Genomic DNA, 20,297 nt, shown 5'->3' with positions numbered 1-20,297 from the left:
CATGGACATTCAGATGAACAAAGAAGCACAAGTAGGACAGAAGGTGCTTCAACACATATTCAACAGCCAACACTCGTCTACCACCCAGCCGCCACAAAGATAACAAACCGCTACAAAGTCTATGCACAGCATGGTGAATCCAGAAAGTTTCACGCTCCAAAACGAATAGTTTCTTACCTGTTGGTGTAGTTTTTCAGCTTGAAGATCTTTCTGGATTCACTAGCGAACCCACCCACCTCCGCCAGGAAGATGAGGATGGAGATAGAGGTGGAATGGACAAGGAAGAACAGAACAATTGGAATACTAAAGAAAATTGGAAAAGGAAAATTAAGAGTGCCTAGGGTAAAAAAAAAAAAAGGTAAAAAAGAACCCGAAGATTGCACCCCAAAGGTGGGACTTCCGCAGGAAGCACGACTACGTCGCGAGAGGTGCACCAAATGGTGGGACGTCGATGCCCACCTGGGCTATGAAAAACAAAAGAAAGACTACGAATCCGGACCCAACCACCAGATCGTGGAATAATGCACAGCATAGTGAATCCAGAAAGATCTTCAAGCTGCAAAACTACACCGACAGGTTTGAAACTATTCGTTTTTTCCAAAAACCGACCACAAGAACAGAAAGGGCGCTACACACTAGACGCCAGAAGGGCTGTAATGCACTATATAGAGAGGACATAGGAGTGCAGAAAAACAAAACTGTTTTGTCTCCTTTACCAGCATTTTTCTGGGACGACCAGTCACCAAAAATACGATTGCACGATGGATTGCACAGACAATTCAACTCTGCCACAAGCAGGCAGGACAACAGTTACAAGGAGCAGCTCAAGGTCACTCGACAAGGAAGAAAGGAGCAACAGTTGCGTTTCTAGCAAACACACCTATCCAAGACATTTGCCAGGCTGCAACATGGTCTCCAGTGCATATGTTCACTAAGCACTACTGTGTGGATATTCAAACGAACAAGGAAGCGCAAGTGGGACAGGTGGTCTTACAGCACATTTTCAGTAACCAATGTTCAGCTTCCACCCAGCCACCGCAGTAAGGACAAACCGCTACTAAGTCTATGCACAGCATAGTAAATCCAGAAAGATTCACGCTGCAAAACGTATAGTTTCTTACCTGTCGTTGTAGTTTTGCAGCTTGAAGACTTTCTCGATTCACTATTGATCCCACCTTCCTCCGCCAGAGAGATGAGCAAGGAGGACAAGGGGGGTTAAACTGCACACATAGCTAACTGGACTTGCAAAGGAGATAAAACCAGACAAGAAAAAAGAATCCGAAGATGGCGTCCAAAGGTGGGAGCTTCTGCAGGAAGCGCGTCAACGTCACAAAGGACACCAAATGGTGGGATGTCGACGCCCACCTGGGCCACGAAAAAGAAAAAAAATGGAGAGAAAATACTACAATTCCATACCCAGCCACTAGATGGCGGAGTAATGCACAGCATAGTGAATCCAGAAAGTCTTCAAGCTGCAAAACTACCCTGACAGGTAAACTATACGTTATGTTGTCGGTCCACCCGTTCGACTCTGAGACACAGAAAAAATGGGTGGAACTGATGTCAGCACGCCGATGAGTTCTTCTTGTGGCTCCGGTGACGTCATACGGAGTTGCGAATGAAGGCGTGCCATTGTGGCGTCCTTGTCGACGTGGGAGAGCTAGAAAAAAGTTTCAGTGGAATGCTGGCGCAGGGGTAATTCAAAAGGTGAGGAATCCACAGGCAGATACTTTATCCACCAGAAAAAGCACTAGCGAAGGTAAGTAACATGTTTGTTGCCTAACTCATGAAATGTAGCAGAGATTTCCCTTCTCACATTAGATGTTAGAAGACCCCTGCCTAATGTATTAAATAGACTATTTTAAGTCGGTCTCCAACTTTAACATCTGGGAACAGTTTGTAGCGTAACTAGTTCCAGGACTACATTGACACAAGCTATATTCATGTGTAGTCCCCAAAGATTCCTGAGCACATTTGCATTGTGGGGTTTGGAAAAGCCATTTTTTAGGGTATAGGTTTTGACTTTGTAGGACTGCCTCCCTTCCCTGAGGAGCATCCTTGAACATCCCAGATGGATCATTAAGATAAGAGAATGCATCCACATTTAAACGCTTATTTTTCTAAACTGGACCTGAAAGCTTACAAACTTAACTTATCCAACTCTATGTATCTCCAAGTAGTGAACATTGACCAGAATGCTCAACGTATGCAAATTTCTAGCACTGATAGCGAATCCATTGTGAAAACGTTTGGGATGGGCTGTCTGGCCTCATGGCACTGTTACCTTCTGGTTTTCTTTGCTTCTGCTAATTTGTATTTTATTTTATTGTTAAGTCTTTTTTTTTTTCATATAAAGCGAAACACACTGCAATGAAGATACTTTTCATTTGTTATGTTTATGCTGAGTTTCTAATCCTCTCCAAACCCTGGAGTAACCCTTGACTGGTAGGCCTGGCTACCCAGAGAGTCAGGTGCGTAAAGGAGTCTCATAGCTACATTATTGGAAATTCACAGTAATGTTTGACAGCTCATTGGACACACAAGACTTCACATGGCAGTCTGCCCTTGATGACCACCATTGTGTTTATTTAATGTGTTGTTTGGCCAGTTTCTTATTTTCTTTATACTGATTATTCACAGAGCCCTAAAAGGAGTTTTAAGAGTTGGAGTGCTTGCAAAAGGATTGCTTCTCCGTGGAGACAGAAATGTCAACCTGGTTTTACTGTGTTCAGAAAAGCCATCCAAAGAATTGCTAACTCGCATAGCAGAATGCCTGCCCAAGCACCTTGCAGTGAGTAAATGTAAATGTTTAGTAGAAAAATTAAGTACTTCGATGGTATGGGTGTTGTACGTAAACATCAATAAAGTTGCTCCAATTGGACCCATTTGGATCCATAGTCCTAATGTGTCATTAATACCATGATTTAGCTGAGTTCTACTTTGAGCCTCCATGTAGACCGCCACAGTTATCACCAGATTTCTTCTGAAGACAGACAACCAACACTATGTGCCCCAAACACTGACCATATGCGCCTCCACACCCTTCAGGATATGAGTGTCCTCTTTCGGACATCGACTCCAGAGAATTCCGACCGGAAGGGGGTGATGTAACAGACATCCTTTCAAGATTGCCCCCATTGCAACTCGAAATAGCTGCGGTCCGAGCATCATGACATGTGCATCCTGTATGTTTCTCCAAGGATAGGATTTAAGTTTTTAAAGCGCTCGATTGCCGTAGCGTCTTGGCGCTGGTAAGTGTGGGGGTGTTTCAGTCTTAAGCAGGGGCTACATTGAAGCAAACAGCCAAGTCTTCAGGACCTTCCTGAAGGATTGATGATTTGGTAAAGATCTCCAGGAAAAGGGCAGCTTGTTCCAAAGCTTCGCGGCACAGTTTGAGAAGGTTCTTCCACCCCATCTAACTCTCCTAGTCCTGGTCACCCGAAGAAGGCCCAAGGTACTAGATCTTGGGGCACGACCGGGAGTATAGGGGGATCAGCATTATTTGGATATCTTTAGCTCCTCCCCTGAAGATAGCTTTGTGGACCAGGCATAACAACTTAAATTCCACATGTTGTTGTACAGGAAGCCAGTGTAGAGCTCTAATTCCCGCCGAGGTTGATTGGTCTCTAGGAATGTTCAGAAGCAGTCTCGCTGCGGCATTCTGTAATGATTGTAACCTACTCAACTGGGCCTTGTTTATCCCCAATAGTAGGGCATTACAGTAGACAAGCTTGGACAGCAGAAGGGCCACCACCACTGCCTTTCGTAGTTCCTGCGCAATAAAAGGGAAGATCTTTCTCAAAGTCCTAACTAGGAAAAAGCATGACGAGGTAAGGCTATTCCCCAGGCCGAGAAATTTAGCTGACTATCGAACAGAACACCGAGGTTTCTCACCTTGGACACGGGGTGGGGGCATTCCCCAGCCTTCAGGGGCCACCAGGAGTCGTTCCACAGGGATTGCCCCGGACCAAACTCAATGATCTCTGTTTTGTCTGTGTTGATCTTCAGGAAGCTATGGTTCATCCAGGTCATGATTTCCAGAAGATACGTGTGAAATCTAGCGGCTGTATCATCTGACTGATTGGCCGTCGCGATTATAAGCTGGGAATCATCCACATAGGACACTAGGACAAAACCATGCTTCCTGATGAGTCTGGCCAAAGGGGTAACATAGATGTTAAATAGCGTAGGTGACAACGCTGATCACTGAGGACCCCCACAGGGAAGGTGGAAACTGTCGGACTGAAAGCCGTCCCAATATAGGCTCTGCTCCCTGCCCTCCAGAAACGATGAGAGAAGGGACAGAGCTGGGCCCTCAATACCGACCTCCTGTAGTCTCTGTATTAACCCTGTGTGGTTCACTGTGTCAAAACCACAGCAATGTTTCCAGTGAATCCTGCCTCCTCTTCTGCTCAAAGAAAACTGGAAGGTACCGAAGGGAAAGGCGCTTGGCACATCTGAAGACCTTTTCTGATACACCAGACCTCTTCAGAGAAAACCCCTTAAGTGCAGAAGAAAGTGAGGAGGCCAGGCCATCTAGAACTCTGGCAGCCCAGCTCAGTCCAGAGACTCCATCAGAACTTGAGGAGGACGTTGAGCTGGCTCTGTAGGACAATGGCCCTCAAATTATGACATTTCTCAGTGTCGTAAGTGACCCAAGCCATTAAAGATGCCATGCTGAGTTAGGGCATATCTCCATGTGAGTTGGGCATCGGCCCCCAAACTGGGACACAAAAGACTGCGCCCTCTAGTGCCTCTGCCTCCTTCGGGCTCCGGTCGGCAATGAGGGAAGGCTTCAGAGTCTACTAGAGCTCTGCCCACATGTGTCAAGCCCTACCCGCTCCACTGGCATCTAGCATCTGTGCTGACATCAAAAGGCACCATCTAAACCAGTGCCAAAGATCCCGTCCATGCTAATGGCCCAAACAACGACGAAAGCTTCGTCAACAGCCAGATCCAAGGAGTCTTGGGCACAGATACTAAAAAGATTCCATGTGGAGCTCAACGGCATGCAGAAGCATTCTCTTCATTCACCTTACCTCCTGGAAGATCTAGGCAAAAACAAACTCTCCAGCCCCTCTCTCAACACCCACCCCTGCAGAAGCAAACACTTCCTTGCAAGAGAAGGCTTCCTTTTCAGTTCAAATGCTCGCTCAGAGACCCCTCTGAGCGAGCACTTGATGCTGTGGACAGGGTAGAGGTGACTTCGGTAAAGGAGCTTCCACCTCAAAGCAGTGATTCCTTCCTCTGCTCCAGCTGTCAGGAGGAGATGAGGATTCCTCTCACTTGGAGGAAATAACATTAGAACAATGGGTTTTAGCAGTGGTTCACCGCGGATGCTGTCTAGAGATTTTGACAACCCCTCCCAACAACCCACCTTGCAGGCATGTCCTTAGGAGAGACTGTCTCCACCTTTTCGGTAAAGAGGTAGAAGCCCTTCTCCTGAAAGGGACAACACGTCTACTCTGTAATTTCTCATCCCCAGAAAGGACTCCTCCCTCAGACCGATCTTGGACTTCAGGCCTTCCAGTGAATACATACTGTCTGAACATTTCCATAGGGCTAATCTTCAGGATGTAGTCCCTCTGCTCCAACAAGGGGATTACCTGATGGCACTCATCTTCATGGATGCCTATCTTCGTAGCATGTGTTGGCCATAGAAACGTAAGCCTAGCACTATCCTGCCATCTATTGTTGGGCTCGGACGATTACAGGTGTAGTGACTGCTCCGGTGTGCATTTTCCTCGGCTCCTTTGTTGCATTGTTTTTTCCGCCATCTGGTTTGGACGTCCGAGACCGGAGCTTCAATCCTCACCAATGACTTCACAGGCACTTTGTCTTTTCGTCTCCACACTGACACATCTTGAATCCGAACAGCAGCTGGTGCTATTGATCAGTTCATGGCGCCCACCCGCCGTTGCATAACGGCTTTGTCTCAATTCTACAAGATTGCGTCCACAAGGGATGGAAAACATGCCCTACAGTGTTTGCCCTAATTGCCATGCAAAATACTAAAGGCATGACCAACACGAAGTCTGCAACCTATGTTTGTCACTGGAGCATGAAGAGACCTCCTGTGAGGCATGTTTAGCATTCCGGTCGAAAGACACTTAGAAATCAAATGTAGCATTGTTCTGCCACAGAAACATGCAGTGACGCACAGAAAATGCATTGGATATCTTCTGGGACCAATCGCCCTCAGAGACCGAGGCACAGACTGTGCCACCATACGTGCAAATACTGATGGCTAGCAGTGGGGACAGTTTGAACTCCAAGCCTTACTCCGTACAGGGGCATGAGAGTACCTGAGCGAAAGCCGCCCAAACTCGTACCAAACCACCCACACCGGCTTTCGAAGCCCCACTGCATTCGGGCCATGGAGGTCTCCATCAACACGCGCACACACAAAACCGACACGCCTGAAAAGCCATCAACCTGTCTTCCTTAACCATCTCGGAAAATAGGTTTTTTCGTAGTATTACTTCTCTCCCACAGAGCACACCAATAGTACCCCTAAGATACGACCTTGGGAAGAACTCGATAGCCGATATAGCCAGGCTTCGACCTATTCTTTACTGGCGTCGCCTATGGACTACCCCGGAATTATCCAAGTATGCGGAGGGTTTTCTTGACATAATGTCTTTGGTGGGCTCTTGAAAGATTGTTTGGCTTAAAGAGATCAGAAAATCCCTTGAGGCTTTGGGGATGAGCGAACTTTGGGAGAACCCACTGGCTGCTACCTTTCCATCTAAAGCTCTATTGAAAGAGAAATATTGGGAGCTGGTAAATGCCAAGGTATTTCAGGAAACTAAATCCCTTTCGCTAACTGATGAATTCTTGAGTCTTAAAACTGCTCCAAGGTTAGAACATTTTTGGGATCTTATTACCAAGGTGCTAGATAGGAAGCTATTTTTCCAGATGCGGGTGGGAGCGTTGCCTCTAAACTCTTTTGTAGCCCGGTGGGGGTCCTTGAGTAGCAACACATGCTCTTTCTGTAACTCCCAGATGGAAACTTTAGCACACATGTTTTTTGCTTGCCCTGCCTATGCGACTCCGAGGCGTGTATGGTTGACCCCTGTTTGCAAACTACTAGGTACTAGACGGAGTGTTGAGGCAGGAAGACTCCTTCGAACCTGCACTGACCCGGTAATAGTTGTGGCCGTTGCTAAATTCCTGGGGTGGGCATGGGTAATAAGAATCAAGAATATTAGTTAGTAATGTGCTAATTGTTTTGGTTGTCACCTGTAATGATTTTTTTTACTCACATTACATGTATTTTTAAAAAATTGTTAATATTTTAAGTAGTCTCAATTTTATGTGTATTGTTATTTTAATTGTGTATTACGTACCTGTACCTGTTTTGTATTGCCTTTATGACTCACGTCGAATAAAGCTGATTTTGGATTGGATTGGATTGGATTGGCCATCGACTAGCATCAAAGTGTAAACCGTTAAAGTTTGTTTAGGCACCAACCAAAGTCAGGCAAAGACTCTGAGCCGAAGCAATTTTAGGAAGCTGGCTCTATATATACTATACCAAAGTGAGGTTTAGTGTGCACAGAGTCCAGTGGAACCCAAAAGGTAGGCAGAGGTAAAGTAGATAGCACCTCTCTCGATTTGTGGTAGTGTGGTCGAGCAGTAATGCTTTAGCAGAGGACCGTGTTAAGCATTTGTTGTACACACTCAGTAAGCAAATTAATTCACACACTCGAAGACTGAACTTCAGACCAATTGTTTTTGTATACAAATATTCTTTGTTATTTTATAAAACCAAGCAAGCCTGGCCTAGGTAAGCAATAAATACTTTACAGTAGTAATGCAGTTGTAACACAGTTTGGATTAAAATTATATATGCACTTTGATTTGATTACAGTATTTTTTTTTTTGTTCTCATTTATGCGATCTTGATAAATGAAGTGCAATCGGGTCCTCTTGAATTTAGGCGCCATTGGAGTAGAGTTTGAGGCCTTGCTTCAATACCACCGATTTCATAGATCAACAATTTTGGTTCCTGCATCTATGAGCCAACGGAATTGATCGCGGTGTTAAATCATTGGACGACCCTTCCTATCCTACCATCTAAGATTATCCCATAGATCCCAATGCTCGGTGCGTTTGCATACTCCTCTAGATTTATCCATAGACCTGAATTTATGTACCGACCCCACCCATTCATGAATCATTGGAGGAACGGGAAGTATCCATTTTAAACAAATTTCACGTCTTGCTATCAATATAAGTAGGAATAAAAGATGTTTCTGATTGCTTGTTAAATTAATTTTACCACAGTCTAGAATACCCAAAATACCAAATATAACAGAGAAAGGTCTTACCTTAAAGGCCAGATTTAAGCATTTACCAATAAGCTTGCCTACTTCATTCCAGAACTGGCCAAGTTGAGGACAAGCGTAAAACATGTGGATATCATTTGCTTCTTTCTCACTGCATTTTGGACATATTTTCTTTACCTGGATACTCATTTTGGAAAGCTTCCCCGGGGTCCAATACGACCTATGTAGGGTGAACAAATGATTTTTCCTCAATGGTGCAGAAATAGTAGTATACCACAAGTAAGTATAAGATACTTGCCAGGCCTGTTGTAGGTCTTCAGCCGGAAAGATCTTCTTCCATTTATAATCCGGAAAGTCGTAATCCGATTCTTCCTTCTCTACCAGGGACCAATACCACTTCGTAACTTCTTTCTTTCCCGGGGGTTCATGAAGATTATCCCCTGTAATTGTAGGGTGCTCTGGTCCGATGGCTTGCGATTTAACCCAGTTAGTCAGTTGGTAAAATTTGAACCTCGAGATTCCATTCCTAGTTAGCATCACCAGATCATCCCATGATTTTAGCATACCATTTTCTGGGAGATCACCCCATACTGTTATTTCAGACCTTATCAATGGAAGAGCTAGAGAGTCTTGCAAACATTCCGGAGTGCCGGGAGAATTCCATATGGGTAGTTCCAAATTTTCCTTATGTCGGACCAAGTTTTGCATGCTGCTCGCAGTACCTTTAATTTTATTTTTATGAAGAATCTAGGATGACCAAATTTGTACAAACAGTTAGTGTGGTTGGTTATTGCTTTCCAGTAGAGAGGGAAGGAGGCATAATCTAAAAAGAGATGTCTTATGTTTTTAAAGTGAAAGGCCCTATAATACATTAAGAGGTCTTGACTAGCTATCCCACCTCGATGTTTTTTTTTTTACTCTGATTTTTCCAGGCTATCCTAGATGTTTTAGCTGCCCAAATAAAGGAGTTAAGCTCGCTTTGGATCTTCTTTATTTGTAGTGTGTTGAACTCCAAAGGAATCTCATTGAAGACAAAGGTAAACTTAGGCAGAATAGTCATTTTTACTACGTTGACTCTCCCTATGAAAGACAGAGATAAGCATGACCATGATTTAAAAAGTCTCCTCATTTCTCTGGTTTTTAGCATCAAGTTCCCTTGGGCAATTTCGTCAATATTTTCTCGAATTTGTATCCCTAGATACCGGATTTCCCTCTTAGAGTCGTGTTGTGAAGAGGGTAGATTCCACTGCATGATCTCTGTTTTTTGTTGGTTTATTTGGTACCCAGAGATCTCCCCAAATTTTGTCAACATATCGTTCATAATGATAGATGTCTCTGTTAACTTATTTGAATAGACCATCAGGTCATCGGCAAATAATGCCACTCTCTTCTCCCAATTGTTGAAACTAAAGGAGGTAAGATCGTTAGAAGCTCGAATCATGTTGGCCAGGGGCTCTATATATAAGTTAAAGAGTAGAGGGGAAAGGGGACACCCCTGTCTAGTGCCCCTCTTAATTTGAACACTGTTAGTTGTGGCACCATTTACCAATATTTTCCCAGTCGGAGCAGTATATATATTTACTATCGCCTTAGCAAAATGCTGACCTAGATTGTAGTATGTAATAACTTGGTGTAAATACAACCAGTTAACTCGGTCAAAGGCCTTGGCCGCATCGTAGGTAAATATTGCTAAAGGTACCTTCTCATGAATTGCTAGATCAATAGCTCCTATCAGCTGGTGCGTTAGGTCGTGCAAGTGTCTCCCTCTGATAAAGCCCTTTTGGTCTTCGTGTATTACTTTATTGGAGAGGAATCCAAGTCTTTTGGCCAATATCTGACTATATACTTTATAATCGGAGTTAAGAAGCGATATTGGCCTGTACTACTCACCATAAGTAGGATCTTTCCCTGGTTTTAAGATCAGGCTAATCGTGGCTTCGTTCCAAGATTTAGGGATTGGATACTCCTCAAGAAAAATGGTATTGAATAGATTAGTCAATACAGGGGCTAATAGATCTTTTAAAACGATATAGAATTCATTTGGAAGAGCGTCTGGGCCTGCCGCTTTTTTTCTCTTAAGATTATTCAGTACATCTAGTACCTCTTTTTGAGTGATTTGGTCGTTCAGAGTGCAACAGGAAACGCTATCAAGTTTTGGAGTTAAGGATTTATTCAAGTAAGCTTCAATTGATATCTGAGGAGGTATCAAGTCCTCCCCATATAGTGTCTGGAAAAAGGACTCAAAAGCCTCTTCTATGCCTTCTTTATCCTCCATCAGCAAAGTGCTGTTTTCTTTATGAATAGCATTTATTTTTTTTCTATTGGAGTCGGACTTAAGCTTCCAAGCTAAGAGCCTCCCACAATTCTCTCCCCATTCATAGTTGGCTAGAGAACTAGCTTGCCATCTTTCTCTTATCCTTGTTTCTAAAGACAATGACAGTTCTTGTTTCTTTGACAAACTTTCATTTATTAGTTTTGTTTGATCTTCTGATGTTGAGCCGTCTATTTGTATTTGTAATTCTAGTAAGTCCAATTCCAACCTCCTAATTTCGGAGTTCTTGATTTTATTTTTACCCGCTGCTATACTGATTATAACCCCTCTAATAACCGCTTTATAAGCCTCCCACACTGCAATATATGAGACTTCTCCCCCACTATTATCCTTAAAATAGTTTCCAGTTGTTATTTTCAAACTGTTGATGACCTTTTGATCTAGTAAAAGAGATCGATCTAGTGACCACCTCCTTTCACTCTTAAGTAGCCCACAATCTGTTTATTTGAACTGAAGAGTAGTCTGATAAGTGTGCAGGATTAAGTCGCACTAGATTAACTCTATTGCTTAAAGCTTTATCGATCAAAAAAAAGTCTATTGTGGAGGTATGTCCGTATTTATAGTTCTTATAAGTGTATTTATTTGTTTGATTACCCCTAGTTCTCTATATATCGATTAAACTCAGATCTTCCATAAGTGTGGACAGACATTGCCGCATCTTCGGTAGGTTATAAATTTTACTGGGGGGGGGGGGGGGGGGGGGTGTTTATCCATTTTTGGATCTAAAAGGATATTGAAGTCTCCTCCCAAAACAATAGGTGTGCGTAGCATTATCAATTGAGCATACAAGGAGGACAAGGGCTCGGGGTCGTCCGTGTTGGGGCCATAGTAACCCACTATAGACATTGCGCAGTCTTGGAATTGAATATTGGCTATGGCCCATCTACCTCTTGTGTCTGCCTTCTGCGTAACCAAAGTGTGGAGATTTACATAAAATGATTGAAACCCCCTTGATATTGCACGACTGAGTTGTGCAGACTGACTCTCCAATCCAGTTTTCATTCTTTATGCACTCGAGCCATTCTTCCCCAAGAAGATGGGTTTCCTGTAAAATGATTGTCTAAGGATGCACGCTTAAGATACTCCCAAAATTTTTTGTCTCCGACCCTTGGTTCTTAGACCATTCACATTCCATGTTAATATCTTTAACTCAAACATTGGGTTACTCTTCTACTAGACTCATTTTAATCCTGATTGCGGTACATTTTACATATCGGACAAGCATTTTTTTTTCTTTTCTCCCCTATGCTCCCCACCAAAATAATTTGTGAAAAAAAGCAAAATCTGTGCCCTCCCTGGAGAACCCTCCCCACTGTCTTGGGCAATCCTAGTTGCCCTGTTTGAGAACCGCAACCGAGGCCTTGTGTTACGATTTGGCTCATGAGTTATGTACTTCTATTGGATCTCATGCGTTCCAGAAACAATTCCACCTCCTGTGGATCTCGTATGTTATATGTTTTGTTACGCCACATTATGCGGAGAAGTGCTGGAAATTTCATTTGCACCGTGGCACCTTCTGCTCTTATATCCTGCATGAATTTCCCCAAGGCCCATTGCCTATCGGAGGTAGCCTTGGAGATATCAGAGCGAATTTTATAGTTGTAGCCATCCTTGGTCAGGACTCCAGAAATTAGAGCTTTATTCAGAATGCATTCTTTTATTATATAGGATTTAAAGTTAACTAAAATCCTTCTTGGGTTTTTCCTATCCTTATTCAATCTAAATGGTTCTCTATGGGCCCTCTGGATGTCGCTATCTAGATCTTTTCCATCCATTTCGGGAACAAATTGTTTCAAGAGGTCTATCACAAAGGACTTTATATCTTGCCCTTCTTGAGCTTCTGGAACATTCATTATTCGTAGGTTATTTCTCCTCGAGTTGTTTTCCAAGATCTCAATTTTATCACGTAGTTATTTCTCTGAAGCTGATGCTTTTTCGTTACTGCTCTGACAAAGTCTCACTTCCTCCTTGATTTGTTCCAGTGTCGTCTCTACAGTCACTACCCTTTCCAATAATGCATTGAATTTGCCCTCTAATATTTCACAAGTAGCTTGAATTTTCTGCTGGTTTTTTTCTGACTTAGCAAAGCCTATTTTCATCTCATTTAATAGTGTTGCCACTAAACCTCCAATATTACCCCCCATATCGTGGGTTTTAGAATGGTCTTTATCTAGTACTGGTGGTGGAGTACTAGGATCTGAGATTAGCGAGGATGTATGGCTCTCTGTTTGAGGGGGCTGAGCTACCTGTGTTGCTGTAGGGCAATCACCGTCTTCCTCTGGCTCGTTCGACAAAAGTACTTGATACTTGTTAGGAGACTCCATTGAGGACAGAAAGGAAGATGGAACGGCTGAAGAAGTTTCTGTAGATGGTAACATTTCTGGTAATGGTTTAGGGTTATCTTGTAATTTGAAGAAGGAACGCAATGAAGGTGTAGATTTAATAAGAGGGGCCTTCTTCAATTGTTCCTTTATTGCTATTTTCGCGGCCCTTGTAGAGACTACAGCTGCTTTGTTTCCTATATTTTGAATCCTTTGGTTTTTATTGGTTTGTTTAATGGGGCACTTTGGGATTAAGGGTATTAAGTCCCAGCCGTCTTCAGATTATTTTTTTTTAAAGAGAGGGAGGGGTTCTCCTACGAAACTGGAAAAATCCCCCCCCGTTAATGCTGGGAATAAAGCAGAATCCCTATGACTAACGTTGCCCTCGGGTAGGTCAGTGAGATCAAGAGTTACAGGCTCCTTAGTGTTTAAAGGGTCCACGTTTGGATTAATGTCTAAGGTATTATTCTTATCCTGCGATGACACTAGTGCTGGCTTAGGCTGAGAAAGGGCCGCCTTGTTGCTACGGCCCTTCTTCCTTGATGAATTCATGCAAACAGACCCTTCAAACCCGTTTTTAGAGAGATGTAAACACTGAATAGAGTCTGTATAAAGGGGGATCGAATCTAGATGGTTTGAAGGCTTAAGGGATTCTGAGCTCTGGGTATGCCTCGGGATTCTTATATAATGTTTTGGAGCTTAGTGGAATTTGCAGGTGGGGCCCCTAAAAATTTGCTTAGACGCCAAAACTTGTGTTTGGTGGTAAAATCTTGCCGCTTTAGACCAGCAGCACCTAGTGATTGACTGGTTATTCATATGAGAAACCCCCCTTGTTGCACCCCTACTGATCTCACTAGGGCTCAATCAACAGGGGGCTATCTTTTCCTCGACGCCCCCCACGTGTAACACAACATATGACTGAACCCCCAGGAAGTCGGGCAGAATGTAGGGGATTGCAGGTGAATTGAGTCCCTGTAAAGCACGAGCTCTTAAAAGACCCTTACAAACCCCCCCGAGCCCCCACTTACATGTACCCAAGAGAAACCAGCAAATGCTGAAGAAACTAGAGCTCGAACCACGCAGTTATCTAAGAGTCAAAGAAGCCAGGAAACCACGGAACCAAGCTCACCGATCGAGGACTGCCGCTCTATCGGATCTTCCTGTGGGATCAGCGCTCTGCCTACCCACCGCGCTCCGATTTGATTACAGTATTGTTACTTGTGAGAGTGCCATCTTTTTTGCATGGTATGCCCCCACTTTTTGCTGAATTGCTGAATGTACTTTGACTGAGTGTACCCTGGACTTCTGCCAATCAGGTGCCCAAGGCCTATGTTCCTTCCCTAAAAACACAAAACCCAAATTGGCAAACCCTAGCCACATGTCAGCCCCTGGTAAATGGTACCCTAGTACCCAGGGCCTTGTGACCAGGGAAGGCCTGTGAGGCCTGCAGCATTGTGCCACAGTTAGAGGCCCTGTACCCTTACACACACACACACACACACACACACACACACACACACACACACACACACACACACACTGCCCTGTGTCTGGGTGCAAGACAAAACAAAGAGTCGACATGGCACACATCCCTGTGTGCCATGCCCATCACCTACACTGCCATGGCATACATCAGCCACCCCTCTAGCTGGGTGCCCTATGCCAGTGGTGTGGGCGCAGGAGCCCTGTGCCCCTACAGTACCCAGGTCCATTCCTGGGCACTAAGTGCAGTGCTGCCATTTCAGAGTACATGGTGCTGAGAGCCCGTCAAACACGAACTCCACAGCACCATAAAGGCAGCACTGAAGACTGAGAAGTTTGGTATAAAAAAAAAGTCTGTGCTGGGTACCAAGATCCAGTACTGGGAGCTCACCTAATAGCAGGTGAGTATTTTCGTTTTCGTTACTCTGCTGATTTTTGGTGAATATTTTAAGTTTTGAAAAGTCCACATTAAGAAGAAATTCCAGGAAAATCCCTATGGAGAAAATTGAGTTATCGGCTTTAAGGTAAGTACTCGACTGGCAGAGTTAAGGTTCTGGGCACAGACTCGGGGCTCTCCCAGGGTCAGGTAGGTACAGTTGTTACACCCTCAGCGGCAGCCGGGTGCAGAGAGAGTTAGGCCCAATGTTATCCTATGGGAGGCAGGGGGGCCTTGGTTGGTGGCTGCTGACTAGCAGCCCACGCGGCTGTGGGAGCTGGGCTCCTGGTCACTTGCTCAGGGCAAATGGGGAAGTAAATAGGTGTAGAGGTTACACTGCCAGTGTCACTCAGGCGGCTGGGTGCAGGGTGCTTTTGAGCTTTCGGGCGCTCAATGGATTGCAATGGATTGCAACGGAAAAGCTCAGCCTATGCCCAGAACCTTAACTCTGCCAGTCGAGTACTTACCCAAAAGCTGATAACTCACTTTTCTTCCATAGGGTAGCATTGACTGGTTTGTGTGGAGTTTCTAAACCTTAAAATATTCACCTAAAATCAACCGAGTAGCAAATGGAAATACTCACCTGCTATGAGGAGAGATCCCAGTGCTGGATCTTGGTGCCCAGCACTGAAACTGAAATGTACTAACGACCGTACTTACCACTAACTCAATTTTCTCCCATAGGAGACCATTGACTGTTTTTCTGTGACATTTCTTCTGTCGATTTCTTTTTTTTTTTTTTTAAAGTTTTTATTGTTTTCAAAACTGTTAAAACAGTAGGACATTGAAACAGACCTTGCGCACAGCTCTCAGGACAGATCACCACCCAAATACATAATCCCTCAACCAACCCCAAGTCTAATGCATTGATAAAAACTGTGGCTCCCTGCAGACCATCCTAACCATCCGAATCAGAGGAATCCCCATCTGAAAGAGGCGGCGGATCGCATATGCCTCCCCTGTACCTGTTCCATGCCCCCCAGACCCTGGCCCACTTGCGAGGACACTCCCGCCTGATAAACACTGACCGCTCAGCAAACATGGCTGCATCCATCTCCCTCCTCCATACTGATAGCACTGGCGCCTCCACCGCTCCCCATTTTTGGGCTATATTCCGTTTGGCCGTCATGATCCCCAGCGTTACCCAGCCCTGTGGCTGACGATCAAGATCATTGGGCTACCACACATTTAACAAACAGCGCCGGGGCTCCGGCACCAGCGATATCCCGCACCCCTGCGACATTGTACGCAGCACCCGCTTCCAGAATACCTGGAGAACAGGACACCCCCAGACAGTGTGGTAAAAGGTTCCCTCCTCCCCACAACCCCGCAGGCAGAAGGAGTGAGTCGCTCTGCCCATCTTATGTAGCAAGCATCTGGTGAAGTATGAGCGATGCAAAATACGCAGCTGCACCAGCCGCAGCTTCGAAGGTATACCCGCCTCGCGCGGCGAGGCCAGTGCCTCACGCCATTCCGGGTCATCAAAGTCACCGACCTCCTCAGCCCACCTCTCCCGCAAGAGCCCCATAGGGTCCTGCAAGTTGTTGATCAGTTTGCGGTACGTGAAGGACGTAGCCTTCTTTGGCATGTACTCCGTCAACAGTCTATCCTCTAACGGGGACGCTTCCGGAACCTGTGCGCCAGGAGCCAACTGTGCCGCCAGGGCATGTTTCATCTGGAGGTATCTGAACCATTCTGAGGGAGCCAGCTCGTATTGCTGTTGTAAGCGTGCGAATTGGACGACCGCCCCTTTTTGCCACACATCGCATACCACCGAGATTCCGATGTTGTCCGAGGCGTCGAAGCCTTTACTGTCCCTTAAACGTCCCAGCTGCTTGGCATCCCAGAGAGGTGTAAGTTGAGTCAGGACCCCCCGCCATCCCAGCCTGGCCTGCGCCACATGCCAGATAGATACAGTCTGCCTAAGAGGGCCGAACAGCTGCGAGGCTAGTCGGGCATCATACAGAGGGGACAGCATACCCCTCTCACCCATTCTGTGTCAATTTTTGCAAACCACAGATTCTTTAAAAATCGTACCAACTGTGAAAACGTAATTACTTACCTGTTTTAGATAGTAGTCCCAGTACGGAGCCTAGGAGCCCAGCACTGGATTACAAAAGTAACGAGAACATACTTTACCCGTAACTTGAAATTTCTTCCATAGGAAACCATTGACTGTTTTTCTGTGAAATTTCTTCTAAGTGTCGATTTTGCAAACTTATAACTATTCCTTAAAAATCGCCTGTATAACTTAAACACAGTTTCTCAACTGCTTACAGGTGGTACACTAGTGCTGGATGATCCAACACTTACAAAACATAGATACACTCACATGTATCTTCCAAATTTAGATCCAAAAATAAGCTCACTCGCAATCGATGGGAGCGTTCTGTAATAGAGGTCAAAAAGGAGCAACAACGTGTCAGCAGGGCTGCTAGGGAGGAGGTATAATGTCCACAGGGCATACTATCGTCACAAACATCAAAATGCACCTACCTAGTAGAGACTTAATTGCGCTTCAAGATTTTGCCTACGGCAGTGATCGGGACACCGTTTCACCGACTGAATCGCGCTTCACCACTTTGCCTTCGACAATGATCAAAGCACCGTTTCACCAACAGATTCTAAAATAAGAATGGAGACAACTATTACGTGTGCTCCGTTTTTACCAAGCCTCTCTAAGGCGGTCTGTCCGGGGAGAGGGGGAGGCACTTACTAGGTCAAACACGGGCAGTTTTTTAACTCGAATTCTCAAAGGCACGCCAATCCAAACACACGCGGGTTCCGAAGTAACGGAGCCAGACGCGTCCAACCCGGAACTAAATACTCGCGCTATACATGGGTCCCTCCCGCTGCCAACGAAGACAAGGATATAGAAAGGGGACTACAAGGCATCTAAGGCTCATAGCGATATAAGGTTTCTAATTGGGCACATATATACAGCACGCCAGGATGGTGGCTATATAAGAGATTTTATTGGAAGTTTTGTCTGCACTTTATTAATGCCTGTTCACACTAGGGTTAGGGTTGTTATTAGATATTCCCAGGCACCTTGCGTTGCATGACTAATATTTATCCCTTTCTTCTCTTTATAAATCATGTTGGCACACAGGGTGTCATCTGTTCTTTTGTTGGCTACTGGGCTTGTGCGCACGACTTGGGAACCACCCTTAGTTCCATATCTTTGTAAATATTTTAATGGTAAACCCCCCTCATATATATATATATATATATACATTTTTTTAGTTGCCATTTAACCCCTGTCCTGAAGAGGCCTGAAGTTCACTGTGGCTGAAACGTGGTCACGTCGACAGATATTGAATGGAGGAGTCACTTGAGTTTCAGTGATTTACAGACTGCCGCTGGGACACATCTAACAAAGTTCGGGTTATATTTGCCCACATTGCTTGTGTTCCCCATTATTCAGTTTGACTACCTCCGAGTGGTCCGCCTGATACCTCTTAAGGGGACACTCTCATAAAAATGTTTTTGTTTGGGTTAATTGTTTGTTGTTATATATTGTATTGATGGTATGTGATATATGTGTCTGTATCTTTCTTTGTATAAACGCCTGTTTCCTTGTGATATACTGTAAATGATGCCAGATGTATGCTATTATTATTTAATAATTTTGAAAGGGTAATTAAATGTGCTCTCTCTATGAATAATTGTACGTATTTTTTCCGTGATACTCCCTTTTCTATATATATATATTGTCCCTTATACCCAGGTATCATAGGGTGATTTGGGTATAGCCCTGTTGTTTTTGACCGGATGATCCAACACTGACCTAGAAAAAGTAACCATAACCCTACTTGCCTGCTAAGTGAATTTCCTTCCATAGGATAACATTGGTAATTTGATCAGAAAAAGTTTCTGAGTGTCAACTTTTAAAATAGCAATATATTGCTTAAAACTCACAACAGTAACTAAAACGTGTTTACTCACTTGATTCCAAGAACTGTCCCAGGACTTAATCTAGGATCCAGTCCTGGAGTTCTGAAAGCAATCAATTGCATATAACTTAAAATTCCCATCAAGCTCAATGTATTATTGTGTTTGAAATTGTGTTGCCTATTGCAACAAACTGTAACTATTGCATTTCAAGTCAATTGCCTCTTGCAAAGTATTTAACTAAAGCATCTCATTCTGAGAAAGTATATTTTGATACCTATTGTTGGTTCTAAAATAAAACAACCATATATTTTTATATACAAACCATTGGCCTAGAGTTCAGTTCTTGAGTGTGTGAGACCATTTGCTGACTTGGTGTGTACAACAAATGCTTTACATTGTCCTCTGATACTGCCTTACTGCTCGACCAAGATACCACTTCAGAGAGTAAGGTTATATCTAGCTTTAGCCTCTGCCAAACCTCTGGGGGCTGTGGACTCTGTACACCCTCTACCTATTTGGGAACAGTATATACAGAGCCACTTCTCCCCCCCCCCCCCCGACCCTCCCCAACCAATGGATCCCCAGTTCACAACCCATCTAGCCCTAGCACTCTTTGTCAGCACAGATCCACTAATTGAACATGGCCCACCAGTAAGTCTCTCCGATCTGAACAGCACAAACTGCTTCACTGCAACCCCTCATTGATGTGCCGGTCAAGGCTCAGGAGTCTGTCAGCCCGGGACCGAGCCAGGCCGGGATGGCGCCTCACGGGACATGGAGCGGCGCCTGGACCGTGATCTTCTGGTGGTGTTCAGTTTCAGCGGGGGGCCCCTGCCGAGTCACCCCTGACGATGAGGAATCTGACTCTATTCCAGGTGGTGTATGGGCCCGCACCCTTACCGTTTCATCAGTCCATTTAAACACCTCTTCTGGTGAGTCAAAGTGAGTACGGGAGTGGTAAACCACTCGCAGGCAAGCGGGATATAGCAGGGCGTAGTGGAGCTTAAGATCTCGCAGGCGGGCCTTAGCCGCCAGGAACGACTGTCTTTGCTGCTGGACTAGCTTTGTATAGTCTGGAAAGATGAGGATGCGAGCATTATCGTAGTGTAAGGATTCCTTAAGCCGTGCTTGCTTCAGGATAACATCACGGTCGTGATAGTTGAAAAGCTTTGCAATGACTGGTCTCAGGGCGGAGGCTTCTGCTTAAGCGCTCGATGGGCATGTTCGATCACAAAGCAGCGAGACATGGATTCCGGTGGGAGCCAACTCTCCATCCATTGTGTGATGAACTGTTCCGTGTTTCCTCCCTCGCAGCCCTCCGGAAAGCCAGCAAAGCGGAGGTTGTTACATATTGCCCTCCCCTCTGCATCCTCCACCCGCAACGCAAGGCCCTGCTGGCTGGTCTCCATGGCCGCCACCTTTTTCTTTAGTGTGGTGAGATCATCCTACACTCTGGAGACCCAGGCCTCAATTTCAGTGATGCGAGATACGGCGTTCCGTAGATCCTGCCGCAACAGCATCACATCAGAGCCGACCTC

General features: G+C 44.9%; 1 protein-coding gene across 9 annotated transcripts in view; it reads left to right on the top strand.

Moving 5' to 3' along the window:
• ZFR (zinc finger RNA binding protein) overlaps positions 1-20,297 on the top strand; it is a 526,018-nt gene that overhangs the window by 344,231 nt on the left and 161,490 nt on the right. For all 9 annotated transcript variants that reach the window (XR_014970026.1, XR_014970025.1, XM_085630635.1 and 6 more), the window contains one exon: positions 2,641-2,791. Coding sequence is in view for 7 of the 9 variants with exons in the window: in XM_085630635.1 (XP_085486761.1) it covers positions 2,641-2,791 (151 nt within the window). In the remaining 2 variants the exon portion in view is untranslated. The remainder of the gene's footprint in view (positions 1-2,640; positions 2,792-20,297) is intronic.

This window comes from Triturus cristatus, chromosome 2_1, assembly GCF_964204655.1.
Source record: "Triturus cristatus chromosome 2_1, aTriCri1.1, whole genome shotgun sequence".
NCBI lineage: Eukaryota > Metazoa > Chordata > Amphibia > Caudata > Salamandridae > Triturus > Triturus cristatus.
Note: the sequence above shows the minus strand (reverse complement) of the source record. Positions and strands in the feature narration are given on the sequence as shown.